At 45.1% G+C, this 18803-nt stretch overlaps 1 protein-coding gene across 1 annotated transcript; it reads left to right on the forward strand.

Moving 5' to 3' along the window:
* Positions 1-1622: 1622 nt before the first annotated feature.
* On the forward strand, positions 1623-13373 carry RTCB (RNA 2',3'-cyclic phosphate and 5'-OH ligase). Its single transcript, XM_054056291.1, has 12 exons — positions 1623-1777; positions 2047-2125; positions 3163-3230; positions 5115-5214; positions 6438-6594; positions 7200-7356; positions 8416-8575; positions 8903-9078; positions 9679-9867; positions 10293-10403; positions 11125-11244; positions 12296-13373. Exons 1-12 carry the CDS (start codon positions 1685-1687, stop codon positions 12401-12403), a joined length of 1518 nt encoding a protein of 505 aa, XP_053912266.1. The 5' UTR covers positions 1623-1684; the 3' UTR covers positions 12404-13373.
* The last annotated feature ends 5430 nt before the right edge of the window (positions 13374-18803 follow it).

The raw sequence follows: 18803 nt of genomic DNA on the forward strand, positions 1-18803 counted from the left end.
ATATCCAATCTAAACCTCCCCGGCTCAACTTGAAGGTGTTTCTTCTTGTCCATCAATTGCTATTTGGGAGAAGAGATTAACACCCACCTCGTTAGAACCTCCTTTTTGGTAGTTGTAGAGAGCCACAAGGTCTCCCCTCAGCCTCCTGTTCTCCGGGCTAAACCACCCCATGGAGCACATGCAGAGTAGGGTAATGCATGGTGGAGGAGCTGGAGAACAATTCCTATGAGGAGTGGCTGAGGGAACTGCAGTTGTTCAGCCTGGAGGAGGCTGAGGGGAGACCTTATCACTGCCTACAGCTGCCCAAAAAGAGGTTGCAGAGAGGTGGGTGCTGGTCTCTCCTCCCAAGTAGAAAATGATAGGATGAGAGGAAATGATCTCAGAGTAGATTTAGATTGGATATTAGGAAAAATTTCTTCCCTGCATGGGTTCTCGGGCTTGGCAGAGGCTGCACAGGGGGTGGCGGAGCCCCCGTCCCCGGGGGTGCTTGAAAGGTGGGCAGAGCAGCTGCTCAGGGGTGCAGTGGGTGGGCAGGTCCTGCACTTGGGGCACAACAACCCTATGCAGTGCTACAGACTGGGGGAAGAGTGGCTGGAGAGCTGCACGGAAGAGAAGGACCTGAGGGTGCTGGTTGACAGCCGACTGAACATGAGCCAGCAGTGTGCCCAGGTGGCCAAGAAGGCCAACGGCATCTTGGCTTGTATCAGAAATGGGGTTACCAGCAGGTCCAGGGAGGTTATTCTCCCTCTGTACTCGGCACTGGTGAGACCGCACCTCGAATACTGTGTTCAGTTCTGGACTCCTCACCACAAGAAGGATGTTGAGGCTCTGGAGCGTGTCCAGAGAAGAGCGATGAAGCTGGTGAGGGGGCTGGAGAACAAGTCTTACAAGGAGCGGCTGAGAGAGCTGGGGTTGTTTAGCCTGGAGGAGGCTGAGGGGAGACCTTATTACTCTCTTCAACTACCTGAAAGGAGGTTGTGGAGAGGAGGGAGCTGGCCTCTTCTCCCAGGTGACAGGGGACAGGACAAGGGGGAATGGCCTAAAGCTCCACCAGGGGAGGTTCAGGTTGGATATCAGAAAAAAATTCTTCACAGAAAGAGTCATTGGGCACTGGAACAGGCTGCCCAGGGAGGTGGTCGAGTCACCTTCCCTGGAGGTGTTTAAGGAACGGGTGGATTAAGTGCTTAGGGACATGGTTTAAGGAGTGTTAGGAATGGTTGGACTCAATGATCCAGTGGGTGCTTTCCAACCTGGTGATTCTGTGATTCAGGTGCATCTGGATTCAATGATCTCAAAGGTCTTTTCCAACCAAACGATTCTATGCTTCTGGGGTAGGAGTGAGGGAGCGGCAGGCCATAAGCGAGCCAGGCTGAACAGAGGTGTCCAGCCCCGGGGGCGAAGCAAGCGGCCACCCCTGCACGTGGGGCGCTGAAACCGCGCCTATGCGCGTCCCGACCAACAGGGGGTGCTAAAAGCCGCGCCCGTGCCTATGCGTGTCCCGACCAAAAGGGGGCGCTGATAGCGTGGCAGTGCCTATGCGGGTCTCGGCCAACAGGGGGCGCTGAAAGCCGTGCCTCTGCGGGTGAGGGCCGCGGCCAGCGCCCGGCCCATCCGCCGGAAGTTTGTCTCTTAGCGGCTCCCGTCCGCTGCTGCCGGCGCTCGGTGCTGCCGCGAAGCCGCCGCCATGAGCCGCAGCTACAACGATGAGCTGCAGTACCTGGACAAGATCGACAAGAACTGCTGGCGGATCAAGAAGGGCTTCGTGCCCAACATGCACGTGCGTGGGGAGCCGGGGGGTGGCTGGGAGCGACGGGGAGCACTTGGGTGCCTCGGGGAGTCAGGGGGGGCCCGGCCCGGCGCGGCGCATCCCGCATACTCCGTGTCCCCCCGCATCCCCGGCTCCCGCTGTCGTCCTCGGTGTCCGTCCCCCCATCTCGGCTCCCGGTGACCCCCCCGGCTTCCAGTGTTCCCTCTCCCGGCATCCCCGACTCCCACTGCCCTCCCCCGGAATCCCCCGCTCTGGCGCCCTGACAGTTCTCCCCACAGGTGGAGGGTGTTTTCTACGTGAACGACCCACTGGAGAAGCTGATGTTCGAGGAGCTGCGCAACGCCTGCCGCGGCGGAGGTGGGTCCCGTGGGACTCGGCCCTCTGAAATGGGAGCAGGGGGTCCTCACATGCTCCTTGCCTTGGCCCCAGAGCCCTCGCTGAGCGCCTTGGTTCACACTGTGGGCATTGAAGGGGGCAGGGTGTAACAGGAGCAGTGGATGCAGGCTCGGTGCATTTCTCGGCTGGTGGGTCTGGAGAGGGAGAAAGTAGAAATCAGTTTTGTCGCCTTGCCAGCCGCTGCAGCCTGGTGAGCAGCACAGGGGCGTCACCTGCGGTTGCAGCGTGTCCTGGGACCAGGCCAGGTAGATGGCACTGCCTTGGTAGGTGCCTTCTGTAGAATCATTGAATCATTAAGGTTGGAAAAGACCTCTAAGATTGTCCAATCTAACTGTCAGTCAACCACCACCATGCCTACTAATCATAGAATCGTAAAATTGGTTGGTTGAAAAAGACTTTTGAGGTCATGAAGTCCAACCATTCTTGTCCACTACTTAAACCGTATCTCTGAATGCCTTATCTACTAGTCTTTGAAATGCCCCTTGGTATAAATACTTCCTTGGGCAGCCTGTGCCAGTACCTGATACCCCTTTTGGTAAAGAATTTTTTTCTAATACGCAATCTAAAGTAAACCATGTCCCAGAGTGCCACATCTATACATTTTTTGAACACCTCCAGGGACAGACTTGACCACTGCCCTGAGTGCCTGCTCTCAAGAGTTTGCTTTGGTAGAGGCTGTAGCCCAGCCCTGACTGTTACTTGTGGGGCTGGAGCACAAGAATGGATCGAGATCTGGCAGCTGCGCTGCTGGTAACAGACTTCTGTTGTTGTTAGCACAGCTCAGTCTGCGTTGGTATAGCACAGCAGAGGAAGGACTCTGGCAAAATATCTCATGTAATCAAACTGCAGACTGTTTATAATGCTAGACACTTTATAGCAGATTGGTGGCTGACTTCTGATTTGCCAGGGTTTTGAGCAACCTTATTAGAAAGTGCTTCATTGTGCTTAATGTGGTAAGTTATCAGTTTACTTACCTTTTTTTTTCTTGTTCTTTTGAGGTGCGGGTGGCTTTTTGCCTGCTATGAAACAGATTGGGAATGTGGCTGCATTACCTGGCATTGTTCACGTGAGTAATTGCTCTGAAAATTTGTTGTTTTTCTCTTGCTGTTTGCCAGAGATTATTGTCTTCCAAATGAGGAGTCTGTTGTGAGAAGGAGTAAGGACCAAAGCTCTTTTCAAGTCAGTCTGTGTGTTATGAAACTGTCTCTGAGTAAGGAGTGCTTGCAAGGATAGACTGTAAAACTTCGTTGTCAGAAGTATCCACTTACTTCATTGACTGCCTTTCGACATGAACCTTTGTTAGTATTTCTTTATGCTGTTACAGTTTCAGCCACCTTTCCCCTATTGCTCATATTGTCTCTTGGTTTTGAGTTGCCTCTGCTGACCCGGAATGCATGGAGAAATGAGGAGAGAGCAGGAGGCTGTATTGTTGTCTGTATTATAGTTGCTGCCCTAATGTTTGTAGTGCGCCTTCCTATGCAGTCAACACTCTTTTTCCCTCACCCTGTGCATTTTGGGAAGCAAAGCATTAGATATGATGATGATGATGATGATGCAGGAGGAAAATATTAGGCTGTGTCGCTTTTCAAGAAGCGCTAAGTCTGATGCAGAAGGGATCTTTTCCACTTTCAATATTGCATTTGTTAATAAGTAACAAATAACAGAATTTTCTTTTTTTGATTGGTTTTTTTTTTTGGTGACTTGACAAAAGTTTTGAATTTCTATCTGTAGTAAGAGGCAGCCCATCATACTGTTCAAATGCCCTCATGGGTCAGCCAAAGAGAGAATGAAGTGGAATAGTAACAACCTGTTAAAATGGGAATTTTGGCTAGTAGTTTGTAGGAGAGATGTTACAATCATCTATCTATTCAGATCTTTACTTTTTATTTCCAAACCAAGAGATTTCTTGGTGATGGCAAGGGGACACAGGAGAAGCACATCATCACACTGAAAAGTGCTTTTATTTTTAATGTGTGGTAACAGTTTAACACACATTGAGAAGTTCCAATTTCTGACAGCTTTCTGTGTGTCTGGGGCTTTTTTTCCTGTTTGCTTAATTTTAAAAAATTAAATTTAAATTATTTAAATTAATTTTAAAAATTAAATTTCCTGTTTGCTGGTGGAGTGCTGTCTCTGATATCCTCATATAAACTTGACAGTCTTGATGTACTTTGAACTTGGAGAGCTGGGGAGAAGCAAGCTCTCACTTTTTTTAATTAGTCGTAATATGAAAAAGTTTGATAAAAAGCATTCTTTTATAAATTGAAATGTCACAGCTTTTATCTTGTCTGTCAGGATATCATCCTAAAAGGATGACTTTTTTTCCTGTCTACAATGTGGTCAGTTTTCAATGACACAGCTAAGAAGAGAAAATGCTGACTGTTTTAGGATTCCATTCTGTAGCATTTGAACTCTGTCCTTGTTACATTTGCAGTATGTAAATATTGCCTGTATCTCTGAATGGAACTTGGTAAAAATGAACTCGTTTTCACTATTGTCTTCAGTTCCCATTTATCACTGTTATGTTTCTGCTTTAAGCTACCCATAAGCTATTCCTTGAATAAGTTTTGAATGCTAGGACTTTTGAGTCCAGGAAAAAGCTAGGTTGGAATTCAATTGGAGATCACAATTCCTACATTTAGATGCTTAAGATCCTTTTAAGTCTTCTTGAGATCTGGTCGCTAGAGCCAAGAGGTCTTCTCAGCTGACCGGGAGTTTGCTTCAGAGTGAGATATGCCCTCTGCTTTCTTTGTCTGTCCTGTAACTGCAGCAATATAAGTACTTACCTGAATTCATGTGTTTCCTCTATCTACATCTGAACATCCATTCTCCTTTTGGTACATTTATTTGCAAATGTGGCAACCACTGCCACAAGGCAAAGCGTAACCACAGTGACTCTGTGCAGCACAGAGTTTCAAACAAGTTTAACATTTCCTTCATTCTCTTTCAGAGATCAATAGGCCTGCCCGATGTCCATTCTGGCTACGGGTTTGCCATTGGCAACATGGCTGCCTTTGATATGAATGATCCCGAAGCAGTGGTTTCACCAGGTAGGGATGCCTGGCTTAACCTGCACTGAGAAATATCTGGGATGGCATAAAAATACTTCTTGAAATGGCAGGTCTTTACATACAGAGCAAAAAATACATTAATTATAGGGACTTAAAAGTTGCCTAATTCTCATGCTCAAAATCTTTATTCTTTATGGAGCAGGTGGTTACTCTGGTACACCCCAACAGTACAGAGAGAATTGCCCTTGTGGTTTTGGCTTGGGCTCGTAATATCCCTCAATTTTGAAAGAAAAGTGCAACACTTGGAACTTGGGTTTCGCCAGGCTGATAAAGAATTGACTGTTTTCTTTGAGTAGTCTTTGAAAACATCTTTTGAGATGTTTTCATCTTTATTAAAAATGTGACCTTAAAATATGTCTATCTATTTTATAAACACCTGGGTCTTTAATTATTGGAGATGCTTTTGTACTTGTCATGAAATATGGTATTCATGTTTCAGGTCTGCTTCAGACAGTTCCACTGTTCCCAATTGACTCAAATCCAAGAACTCTTAGTCTGCTCTCCTCTGTCTGGTGCTAGTTAATACCAGAACCTTCCTGCTAAAAGTGGCGTGATTGGTCTTTCACATTAGGCCTTGCCCTGCACTATTTATTTTTATTAAACACTAAGAGTTAAGCGAAACACTAAGCACCGAAGTTAAATATTCCTTATAAGTATTCATCACTTATAATAATTAGCTATTATTTATTCCAGTGACGAGTCAGAAAAGACTTGCTTTCAGGGACTTGCTTTCGAGACCATCTTACATCTGGAAGGCATACTATGATCTGTCACTTTTCTTAGGCAGAAAAACAGGAACATCCTTTCTGCTTCCTGAAAACAGTATGTTTTATAGTTGTATTTACCTTTCTTTGTCTACCTGCTGGACCAGCTTTGAAACACAGAGCTCTGTAGGCAGTTCCTCAGCTATGTCTGTAAAGCATATGCTTGAGCCCAAAAAACTGTTGGTTTTTTTAAGAGTTGTCAAGTTTCCCTCTGCCAGAATGCATTTTTGGCTGTCTTGAAATCTGAGGTTTCATGTAAGTCTTTTAGGTGAAGCTTAATGCGGTTCTGCTTTTTCCCCGTTCAGAAGGAAGGTATAAGATCACAGCATTCAGTACATACTCCCCATCAGCAGGGGCACTGATTTACAATGAATGCTCAAAGTGCTTACCATCAGCACACTTTCTTTATTAACTGCACTGCTTTTTCTACACTTCTAGGTGGTGTCGGATTTGACATCAACTGTGGTGTCCGCCTACTGCGTACAAATTTGGATGAAAGCGATGTGCAGCCTGTGAAGGAGCAGCTCGCCCAGGCTATGTTTGACCACATTCCTGTTGGTGTCGGCTCCAAAGGTGTCATCCCCATGAATGCTAAGTAAGGGAATGACTTTATCCACACATCACTAGAGGGGCCATCTCTGTTGTTTATTTTGATGAAAGATTCATCAGTGGGAGACTTTATTAAGAAAAAAGTAGTTCTAAACCTCTTTCCATTCCTTCTGCATTTCTGCATCAGCAGGAAGGCTGGCATAATCATCAGTGCACAAAGTCACCTGTTTCTTCCCCCATTTAAAACCTCAAAACAATTAAGTTCTTGAAAAGTTTTCATTTCTTCTAACAGAAAATCTCCGTGAACATAAAGGTGTTTTTTGAAAGGGGTGAGAGAGAAAATAGGCTGTTCCCCACACAACAAAGAGGAAAAAGTAATGACCTAACTATAGCTAATGTATTTGTAGAGCTCGATTTTCATGAGGTATTAAGAAGTTGGACTTCTTGTTAGGGGAGTTGGAGACTGATCATAAAATAATTTAAGTTGGATGGGATTTCTTGAGGTCACCTTGTCCAACTCCCTGCACAAAGGAGAGCTAACTCTGAAAGTAGGTCTAATGGCTAAATTATGTGAGGTTGCTCACGGTCATATCCAGTGGAGTTTTGAGGATTTCTAAGGATAATACTTACATAGATGTTTGATAATTGTAGGGATTTGGAAGAGGCACTAGAGATGGGTGTGGACTGGTCTCTCCGGGAAGGCTATGCATGGGCTGAGGACAAGGAGCACTGTGAGGAATATGGAAGAATGCTGCAGGCTGACCCCAACAAGGTCTCCTCAAGAGCCAAGAAGAGGGGCCTGCCTCAGGTAATGTTATGTTTCAGGAGGGGTGGGAGTGCTCCCAGGGTTCAAAGGTAAAGGCCATCAGGTAGTTCTCTAATTTTGTGTCTTTTCTTGAAACTGCCAAGCATTTCTGACAGAGGGAAAGGTGAGATGATGAGACTTCCTAAATAATTCCAGACAGAACTGTAACAAAGAGAAATGATAATATCCAAGGTCCCTGGGGCCATTAATTTTTCATCAGTTAACACCTGGTGCTAGAATTCAAATTTGATGGCATCTCTGCATCCAGATATAGTTTTATTTTCAAGAGATAGGTGAGTTATTTTGCAACTTTTCTGCTTATTTGCTCAGCAAATTAATAGCAGGCTAAAGAAGGATATCATAATAAATAGAACTAGCTCATGACTTTGAATCGCAGTTCAAAGGTTGGATTTCCTTTCTATTATTGCTCTGGGTGGAACACTTGAGTTGGCTGTGCTAAGACTACCATTTGTAAAGGTTTCTTTTATACAACTTCTTGAGTTGTGAATTGTGGTGCTGCAAAATTATGGCGTTTTAACCTCAAAATAATCTTATGTCCTCAGTTTTCATAGTCACCTTGCAAATCAGTGATCATCTATTATGGAAGTGAAAACAATTGGGCTTGAAAATGGAATATCTTGGTTTAATCTACCAAGAAGTTGTAAGAACCTAATTAACAAGATGTTCTAACTTCCTTGTGGAATTGTAACCAAGTATAAGACTGTATGTCTTGCTAATACAAATTGAAGATGAATTGTCAATAAACTGTGCTATCCCTATCTTTCAACTAGGCCTAAGCAAGTAGGAAAAAAGTGGCAGCATGGTCAGTAGATCCTGTTCCTTTTGTTTAATTGCAGTCTTGTAATAGTTATAAATCTGAACCAAGAAGACAGTGAAGATGATGCTGTATTCTACTTCCTTTCAGTTTATATGGGGATGTTTTATGTTTCCCAAAACCTTGCTGTAGCAATTTGTCTTGTTGCTCATGTTCCCATAGCTCTCCCCTGTCCTCCCCAGGGCTGGATTATTAGCAGTCTCTGATTAGTATGTTGTGATTGGCAGCTGGGGACTCTGGGAGCCGGAAATCATTACGCTGAGATCCAGGTTGTGGATGAGATTTACAACGAATACGCTGCCAGGAAGATGGGCATTGACCATAAAGGGCAGGTGTGCGTGATGATCCACAGTGGCAGCAGAGGCCTGGGCCACCAGGTTGCCACAGGTAAGGTCTGACTGGCATAGGTCTCTGGAGTGAGCAACCTCTTCAGCATGGTATTGTCATTGACAGTAAACTCCAGCACCAAAGAGCATTTCTTACAGTGTAGTTGCTGAGTCTGTTCTGAGTTGCCTTGACAGGAGTTGTCTGTTTGCAAACAGTTGATAATATTCTGCCGCAGATTTTGGTTTTGCATTTGAGAAGAAACTGTAGGTTTGGCCATCAGACAAACGAGTTCAGGTTTAGAATATAAATTATGGACACCCAGAATAATCTCATAGATTTTAAACAAAAGTAGGAAGTCGCTTAGACTTACTGTTTTTTATTTCCCAGATGCATTGGTGGCTATGGAAAAAGCTATGAAACGGGATAAAATCATAGTGAATGATCGCCAGCTGGCATGTGCCAGGATTGCCTCTGCAGAGGGACAGGATTACTTGAAGGGAATGGCAGCTGCTGGAAACTATGCATGGGTCAACCGCTCTTCTATGACTTTTCTAACAAGACAGGTAAGAGCAGAATAGTCTCTGTTGCAACTATTTTGGTACAAATCTCCTGATTTATCCCAGACATATGGAACACAGAGTAGCTGCAGTGTTTAGCATAATTTCCATTTTTGTGCTGCTTAAGCTGAGTTTTCTGGAGAGAGTTGCTCAAAGCTTCAGTCGTGGCAATCCATCTAAAACCTCTGAACATCATTGGATTGTACATGCTGAAGCAACTTAATGTTTTTGAAAATGTCTTGGAGTGGAAGAAGAGGATACAAGAAAATTGTTTTGACACTGCTGAAGCCATCTTCTCAGAGTTGCAAGAATTGGTTTAGATGATAATCTGAGAGAATTCCAGCATTAAAGCTCCCAATGGGCAGATGAATAATCTAGACAGTCCAGTTTGGTCATACCCAGCATGGTTGTATTCAGTTCCATTGTGGCTGAATTTGACCGAAGTTTCTTACAAGCCATGCAGGTGTTTAGGTCACTGACTCGTCAGTAAGAAATAGTTGCAAGCAAATTTCTTTCTCTTAATTCCAAAAAAGATTATAAATCTTCCACGTGTACACAGCAATTATCTTCTTGTATTTCACATCCTGATTTTTGCTCTCTTTTTAGGCCTTCGCCAAAGTCTTCAACACAACCCCAGATGACCTTGATATGCATGTTATCTATGATGTGTCTCACAACATTGCCAAAGTGGAGCAACATGTAGTGGATGGAAAAGAGCGGACTCTGCTGGTGCACAGAAAGGGATCAACCAGGGCCTTCCCTCCTCACCATCCTCTTATCGCTGTCGACTATCAAGTAAGTATAGCTGTGGGCGAAGGAAATCAGGCGATTTTAGAGTCTCCAACAGTGAGTTCCTCTTTTGAGCTAACACCACTGGAACCCTAATGTGATGGCAATATTCTGCTTGTCTCTTTGGGACACTGGGCTCCCTCTTCTGCTCCACACCCACTATGGCTGGAAGATCATGAAGGGAAAGAAGTGAAGCACACATAGGGCAGGCTTCGGTGATTTGCCTTGTGTTGGACACAAGTCTGCGGCTCTGCATATTTCTGTGCAGTTAGTTCTCCAGAATCCTTGATACTAGGCACCTGAGGCAAGCAGAGATGCTTTGAGGGAATGAGAACCTAATCTCCTTTTCTGGAGATATGCTTTCTCTCAGGCTTTTATTACAAATGAGGTTTTTAGGCTTTTTCTTGTGAATTAATACCTTGCATCCACAGCTCACTGGACAGCCTGTTTTGATCGGCGGGACTATGGGCACCTGTAGCTATGTTCTTACTGGCACAGAGCAAGGCATGACTGAGACCTTCGGAACTACTTGCCATGGAGCTGTAAGTTGAAAAGTTATTTCATGAAGGTATTGGAATGGGACTGTCATTCAGAGAACAAGGGTCATCTACTCTGTGATTCATCGTTATACGAGCAGAGAGAAACCTTGCCACAGTAATCTCAGCTTAGGAGGACTGCAGACTAAAAGTTGTCTTTGTCCCTAACTGAGCAGTTTTAACTGTTCCTGCGGAAAATTCCAGGGGTGCTGTTTTATACAAGGCAAATGTTAGGATGGAGATGTGGAGAATAAGCTCATTTTAACAAATTCCGATATCTCTGAGGTAACAAGAAGGATTAACTGTGCTGAGGCTGTCTGTATAAAACTCTTCAGTAGTTAGAAGGAGGTATTTCCTCCACTATTGTTTACCGTGTGAGACAGAATGTTTAAGGAGGATAAATAGCTTCCTGTAAAACTGACTCCTGAACACTGTCAGGTGTAGTGGTGGTTGTGTTGTCAGGTGACAAGTGGTTTGGGTAAAAAAATATTTGCAGACTAGTATGCTATACACACAGAAATTTCCTAGCCATGGTACCAGATGTGTGATTTTGCAAGAGCCCGTAACATAAAGTCTAAATTAATTTCCGGTTTTGTGGCTTGCTGTGCTTTGTGCTCTCAGCCATTTTGTGTTTACTTACATTGTAATAATGTTTCTTTTTAATGAGAAAGAGTTCTGTTTTGCCAAACTGCTACAAAAAAATAGGACAAACAAAATTTCTCTCTAGGGTCGTGCACTGTCTCGAGCCAAATCACGGCGTAACTTGGACTTCCAGGATGTGTTGGACAAGCTGGCTGATATGGGCATTGCCATCCGTGTGGCTTCTCCCAAACTGGTCATGGAAGAAGTGAGTTTAATACTTCATTATCCAAGATGGAGAAGGGGTTCTTGTTCCTTGGCTGAATGATCCTCCCTGATTTCATTTTCAGTGCTAAGTGATTGATAATGCTCTAAATATATAACCTGTGCAATTTCCAATAAAGCTATCCAATTTTTTGGAAAATAATGCTAAGTATTCCCCATCTCTGCAATGCTGGTGAAAAGGGAGATGCCTGTTCGTCAGGTTTTGGGGTGCATATTTTTTTACTCTTCTGCCTGGCAACTGGGATAATTACTATTGACCCTGAGAAGTCTTCATGTGAGCACCACAAAAGTAGTTTTATGGATTCTCTTCTAGAGTTATGTTCTCCTAGCTTTAAACTTAGTTTACACTGCAGCTGTAATGTAGATTATTAGCAGTGTATGAGAGATGTGCTTCTTTTAAGATGAATTCCTATATTTGCTCAAGAAGAAGAGAACTCTGGCTGGAAAACTTTGAATCTAACAGCTTCCAGTTCTTCTGCATTTACACAATGCAGTGTCTTTTGTGTTCACAACCTTGCTCACAGAAGCATGTTAATCATTTGGAACTATACTGTTATGGTTGTTGGTGTTGTACAAACATTTTGATCACATTGAAATCTGTTAAAGAGCATCTTCCTTGTCAGAATGCTGGAGGGGGGATGTTCTAGAGTTCAACCCTGTTTCCTGTCACTAATGGGCACTGAAGATAAATCTTAAAGGGGTATCTGTCAGGAGAGGATTGGAGTGACTTCCTACTCGATAATGATGCTTGACATTCTCACATGCTGTTGGACTGGATTGTCTGAGGGGAAACTGAATCAAAACAGCTAGTATTTTATCTGAAATATGGTGAAAGATTTTGGAAAGCTAAGTGTCTCAAATTTCTTATATGTGTGAGGTGGCCAGATTCTCAATGTGTTCACCTATTTCTACACCCTCAATTCATATGATTCTATTTTTGTGAAGAGAAGAGGGGATATCAAAAGCCTACATCTAACTTCCCATGACTTTGGGTTGTTTATATGTTTTTCAATTTTTCTCTCGTCCTCCTCCAGGCACCAGAGTCTTACAAGAATGTGACAGACGTGGTTAACACCTGCCATGCAGCTGGTATCAGCAAGAAAGCCATTAAACTGAGACCTATTGCTGTTATAAAAGGCTAAGAACGGACAAGGCAGCAGAAACACACTGACATCTCCAGGCCTTACAGAAAACTGACTAGAATCATCATCTTCCCACACATCTTGGGCTCTGTAGGATCACATCCCCGTTCTGGATTTGCAACAGTTGAGGATACCTCTATTTTTAATCACTCCTAGGCATAATTAATGCCCCTCTCCATTTGTTATATGGTGTTCTTTTCTTTTGAGAAAAGGGCAAAGAAAATAAGTCTTGGGTTTTACATACAGTCCCTCCCCCAACTGCCTGATGATTCCACAGGCAGGGCTTCAGTCTTACCAGAGTTATCACCAGTTGCTGTGCTGCAAGACCACCACGATTGATGAAGATGGCATGAGCCAGACCTGCTGTCTCCACACCCGAGTGCCTGGAGCTCTTTCTGCACATAGAAGTACTCTGATATCAGGGTATGGCTCTTCTGGGCAAGGAGAGATTGCTTTGATAGAGGTACCTTTATGTGTAGTCTATGTTGTGCATGTTTTGTGGCAATTGGGTAAGAAATCTGGAGTTGGGAGGGGTATCCAACTTAGGTTGAGAGGGACTAGCTAAGCTTGAGGCATAGTCCTTCTCTCTCACCTGACCCTCTCCTACTTAAAAAAGCACCTGGTGCACTTGGCTCAGTACAAGCAGGTGGTGTTGCAGAATCTTCTGGAAATGCTAGTAGTACTGAGTATGTTTCCTAGAGATGTTTCTTTTGTCCAGTAAAAGTTGTGACTTAACAACATATAGATGTGCTAATGCAACATTTTGCAAAGTCCTGAGCGTGTGAAAGTTGGATTGGATAATACTCCAGTGTATCTTGCAGCTCCGACTTAAGTGAGTCTGTCTGCAGGATCAAGCCCAATGCGATGTGACTTCTGATGTTTCTTTTATGTTCATATTCCAAGACTGGAGGGGAAGCTGACCATCCTCACTGGATCACTTGGGGAATTACAAATAAAATGGGAAGATGGACATGGCAGTGTGTCTGTGTCATGATTATTCTGTAGCTAAAATGTCTGTTGTCCACTTCAAAGCATATAATACAAGCTTGAAATGCATCACATTTTGTAATGCCAGCTGATGGATATTGTGAAGAAATGTGCAGATGGCAGAACTTCTTCCAGGCTACGAGGGAAGGGTAATAATTGCTGTTTTCTCAACTCGGTTATGAGCCGTGATAGCTACCATTTGTGTTTCTCTGAGCCTGCTGGGTTCACCTCACTGGATAGGGAATAGAGCTTGCCTGGAAGCCTGTGTGCAGCCACACGGGGGCGGCTGGAAACAAACCTCGGAGCAAGAGTGGAGCCCTTCCGGGGACTCCTGTAAAAGGGGCAGATTGTGATTGATTGATGGTCTCGAGTGCCTTTTCATGAAACATACCTTTAAGTTTAGGCCCTTAGCTGAAACTTGTTGATCTTATTTCGGCCCAGCTGAAATGCCTTTCTACAAATACATGCAGTTTGAGCAACAAGCAGGAGGAGCTGGAAGCTACTGTGCTATTAGAAACCTAAGATTTGGTTGCCATCACTGAAACTTGGTGGGATGAATCCCATGACTGGAGTGTGGCTATCGATGGCTACAGGTTGTTCAGAAGGGACAGACTGGGAAAGAGGAGTAGAAGCATTGCCTTCTATATCAGAAAATGGATATAGTGTGAAGAGCTGTCTTTGAAGAGTAGCCACAAACAGGTTGAAAGCTTGTGGGTCAGAATAAAAGACCAACGAACTAAGGGAACCTTGTGGTTGGTATACTATGGACCACCTGATCAAGGAGAGCCTGTTGATGAATCCTTCCTCCAGCTACAGGAGGCTTCATGACCGCCAGCTCTCAGCCTACCGGGAGACTTCAACCACCCTTACATCCACTGGAAAAGTAGTATGACAAGCTCTAGGCAATCCAGAGGACTCCTGGAGTGCATTGAAGATAGTCTAGGTAATAGGCAACCCCTATCCAATGAGATGCAATACCGGACCTGGTGATCACCAGTGCAAGTGAGGTCATCAGTGACATCAAGACTGGAGGCAGCCTGTGCTGCAGTGATCACACACTGGTGGAGTTCAAGGTCCTGAGGGATATGGGACATGGGAGGAGTATAGTCAAGACCTTAAAATTTCAGGAAAGCAAACTTCTAGCTCTTCAAGGAGTTAGTCAGTAGGACCCCTTGGGACACGGTTCTTGGGGACAAGGGAGCAGAACAGAGCTGGCAAATATTTAAGACTGCCTTCCATGAAGCACAAGAGCACAGGGACAGGGAACCTGAAAAGCATATAGGGTTGCTGCACGGTTGTGTAGGGAAGAGGCCAGCAAGGCCAAGGCGCAGCTGGAGCTGAACTTGGCAAGGGAAGCAAAAAATAACAAGAAGGGCTTCTATGGGTATGTCAGCCAGAAAAGGAAGGTTAAAGAAAGCGTCCCGCAACTGATGAATGAAAATGGTGATGTCATACCAACAGACGAGAGAAGGCTGAGGTACTCAACAATGTTTTTGCCTGGTGACATTGTGCCCATTTTTAAAAAGGGTAGAAAAGATGACCCTGGGAACTAGCGACCTGTCAGCCTCACCTCTGTTCCTGAGAAGATCATAGAACAGATGCTCCTAAAAGCTATGCTAAAGCACGTGAAGGACGGGGAAGTGATTAGAGACAGTCAGCATGGCTTTACCAAGGGCAAGTCCTGCCTGACCAACCTAGTGGCTTTCTATGATGGGATAGCCAGAGCAGTGGACACAGGAAAACCAATAGATGTGATCTCTCTGGACTTTTGTAAAGCCTTTGTGCTTATTGGTTTCTTAAGTTCAAATACTGTATGTGATCTAGGTTCAGAAGCAGCATGTAAAGTAATAGTCACTGCTGTCAGCCCTTATGGAGATGACTTTACCGACAGTTTCTTGTTTTCCCTTGCTTTCTCCAGCGGAATTGTTCCAGATTGCCACCTCTGAGGTCTGAGACATGATTGCTGAATTTCAAACAAAAATTATTTCACTTAGAGATGTGAATTAGCCTCCAGTGACTGAAAGACAAATTGCTGGTCTCAAATTTTCTGCAGAAGTATGTGTTTCATGCAGAAGTTTCTGTCTACAAATATTTCAGACACTCTGCTGTGGAATGCCAGGGAACCCTTAAGCATTTCTCAAACACAGTTCTTTCAACTTTTACCTACCATTGCCCTCAAAAGACAAGTTTCACTATTTTACAATAAGCAGAAATCCTGTGTACCACGAAGGTGCTCTCATACATAAGCCTTAAGCCTCTTTCTGATCAGCAGAGGTTTTGCATTAGCATTCAAAAATGTGAGAAGTGCTGTCAATTTTTGCTCTCCTGTTGCAAAGCCAGTACTAGTTTTGGTTATACGTTGTGCTGTGTAGGGGGTAGTGCTGATTTTCTAACCACCTAAAAACAAAAGTAAAAACATAAGATGTCTCCTAGTTCTTTCTTTAAACTTGGATGTTTTTCTAATTCAAATCTCTCTTCTTTTTTCTCCAACTAGGGCTGTCTAGTAGCTTTTTTGTAACCTGCATTTTAAAAAATAAACTTAAACTGCCTGTTTAGGCAGGAAGGCACGTGGTATTAAAATTCATATGCTGAAACACAGGTAGGTCTGTGGAAGCATTTTGGTAACACCAAAGAGCCAATGTGGTTATTACACCACTGCTGCTTCCATGGAAGCTTACTGAGAACTCAGAAGTGTCTGTTATTGTACGATGTGCTTCCCTTCCTTCCCCATAAGACTGAAAAAGCTTTGGCGAATGATTGTTAGGGTGGTTTATTTTTATTTTCTTTTTTGTTGGGAAACCATAGGTGGGAGATCCAGGTCTATACCACACTCCTGGAGCTGTTGCACCTCTGTCCAACAGTAGGCACTTACTTTTTCCCTGCCTAACTGTAGTCAATTCAATGATCTGTACAATGACCTGCAGCAGAGATTTGCTGGCCCTAGGTTTTGCACAGGGCGTTTGCTTTAAGTCTGCCTTCAGCCAAGGCAATAAAACTACTCCTTGGATGCAGTCTTCTTTCCAGCAAGAACAAATAGCCCACTGCATTTATCTTACTCTCTGCTGGAGAACAAGACAGTTTAACTCACAGATTGGAGCTGCCAAAACAGAGCTGCTGCCTCTGGGAAGTAGAAGGTATCATCTCTGGTGGTGGTTTCAATGGCACCTTCCTTCTCTCTGTGCTCACTGGGCTTTGCTGCAGGGACTGGTGCTGTGCAGCAAGAGCGAGCATGGGTGAGCGCTTCCTCTCTTGCTGGGAACTGTTTGCCGTGCGCTCAGGCGCTTGTCCCTGTCAGCACAGCATTGAATAGTAAACAGAAAAGCATTTCAAGGTTTTTGTTGCTGGTGGGTGACTCTTCCAAAGCGTCTTCTAAATGCATTCCCCCAAACTGAAGGGTGCCATCTGCTAGGATGCTGTGTGAAAGCCCTTGGGAAGGCAGTTATGCAAATGAGGGGGACCAATGTTTCTCTTGCCATAAAGGATAGCAGAGCTGGGGTGCAGCTGATGGTCGCCTTCTCTTTGAATTGATTAAACTTCATGGACTCCAGGTCTCCATAACTCAGCCTCCCTGAAGGGAAACCAGGATGCAGCAAGGTATGCCCTTGCAGTGCTGTATGCTGAGCTTTATCTGCTCTGTATCTCACACCCCATTGACTGGGAGCCCAGCATCTAACCTGTGTCATGTTTATCACCATCCTCAGTCTCTTGGGAGGTTTTGGGTTTTTTTCTCTGCTTTAACTTTCCTTTCTCTGCTTTAAACACAGCTCCGCACACACTGCTTCCTCCTCCGCTGGTGGTCCTGGGCTGGTGTTCTGGCCCAGGAGGAACAAGTGATCTCTGACACATCTCTGGCGCAGGCACCCCCAGCCTCTCCTCCGCTCTCCTTTGTTCCTCTTAAACATAAACACACTTAACTGGCCTCTTCTTTTCTCCCTCCGCCTCCCCAGTCTTCAAAGCAATCAGACAAAGCAATATCCCTCCTGTAGCATGTGCCAACACGCTTCCCAGCTTGCAGAAGGAAGGCTCCCATTAAGCATCCCGCCCTGCCTGTACCTGGCATTTGCTTTGCTCTCTTGAGCCCTGTCCTAGCGTGAAGGGTTTTGATTGCCAGCACCTCTGGTTTCTGGCCTGGAGAGGTGGCAGGGAGAGGCATATGCTGGAAAAGCGTGAGCACTGCAGCTCCCCAGCCAGGGCGATACCAGGAGAAGGTGCTTTGTCCCTTTGCACTGTGGGAGGGAGCGAAAGATAGTAACTGCCTGGCACCCACAAACCCACCAATTATTATGCAGTTTCTGCTGGGCTTTTTGTTTTTAATTGCAATACGTAACAGGAGGATGGGGGTCATTCCTGCAGCAAAGGGAGTGCTGAGCAGCGTGTGAGCTGAGGGAGGCGAGGAACAGAGAACACAGAAAAAGCCCTGAACTCCCAGGCCAGATATGCAACACAACCTCCTCCGGCACTGACCTAGCAATCCGCAGCCTGAGCTGCTGCTGCTGCCAGCTTTCGTGGTGCTGAGCACATACCCATCTGACCGTGCCCTCGATTCCAAAGCCCAGCAGACTGCTTCGGGTCACATTGTATATAAAGCTCAGAAACCAAAATAATCAGTGGTCTTAATTGCAGAGATTAAGACCAGGAAAGGGAAATGGAATCGTCTGCCAGCACTTAATCTAACATTTACTAGCATAGAAAAAGACACACAGAGGCTGGGTGTCCTCACATACTGAGGTGTTTGAGTCAGCCTTGTGGTGGAGCCTGTTCCTAAAAAGAGGTGCCAGGGGCAGCCTGGATTGCTGTTTGCCCTCTATGCCCCCCGCCCCGAGCAGAGCCACAGCCAGCACCCTGCCTTCTGCATTTTCCTCCTCTTTCTTCTCCTTTGGTGCCTGAGGAAACAGAGGCACTGACCTCTTTTTTCACCCCCTGCACAAGCTGTGCCTTGCATCAGGGAGGTGAGATGGAAGCCCAGGCTCTTCCCATCTCTATTCTCAGCCCCAGCAAGCTGGCATGGGGTAGGAAGTCGGGTAGCTCTTCCTTGTGAAGTGCAAAGGGGAACCTTTTCCCCTGCCATATGTCAGGGAAGGGGAAGAAGATATAGATGGGGAAGGGGCCTCCGAGCACCCGAGGGGAGGGAAGGGTGCTGCTCAGCAGGGGAAGATTTGGTGATGTGTGTGTATGCAATAAGGTCCAAGCCCTGATGCATTAAAGCAGCATCTTATTGCCTGAGTCAACTAAGCAGTAGGAGATACCAAACCTGAGCATGCCCACAGGGAAGAGCTGCCCAGGGAGAACAGCAGGCTGCCAGCAGTTGTGAATATAGACATTTGAGGGCAAGGCATTAGGATTCTATGACAAAATTTAAGGGGGGAAAGGAGGGGAATGAAAAGCAAGCAAATACAATATTTGAAACAATGGA

This window comes from Cuculus canorus, chromosome 1 (assembly GCF_017976375.1).
Source record: "Cuculus canorus isolate bCucCan1 chromosome 1, bCucCan1.pri, whole genome shotgun sequence".
In the NCBI taxonomy this organism is placed as follows: Eukaryota; Metazoa; Chordata; class Aves; order Cuculiformes; family Cuculidae; genus Cuculus; species Cuculus canorus.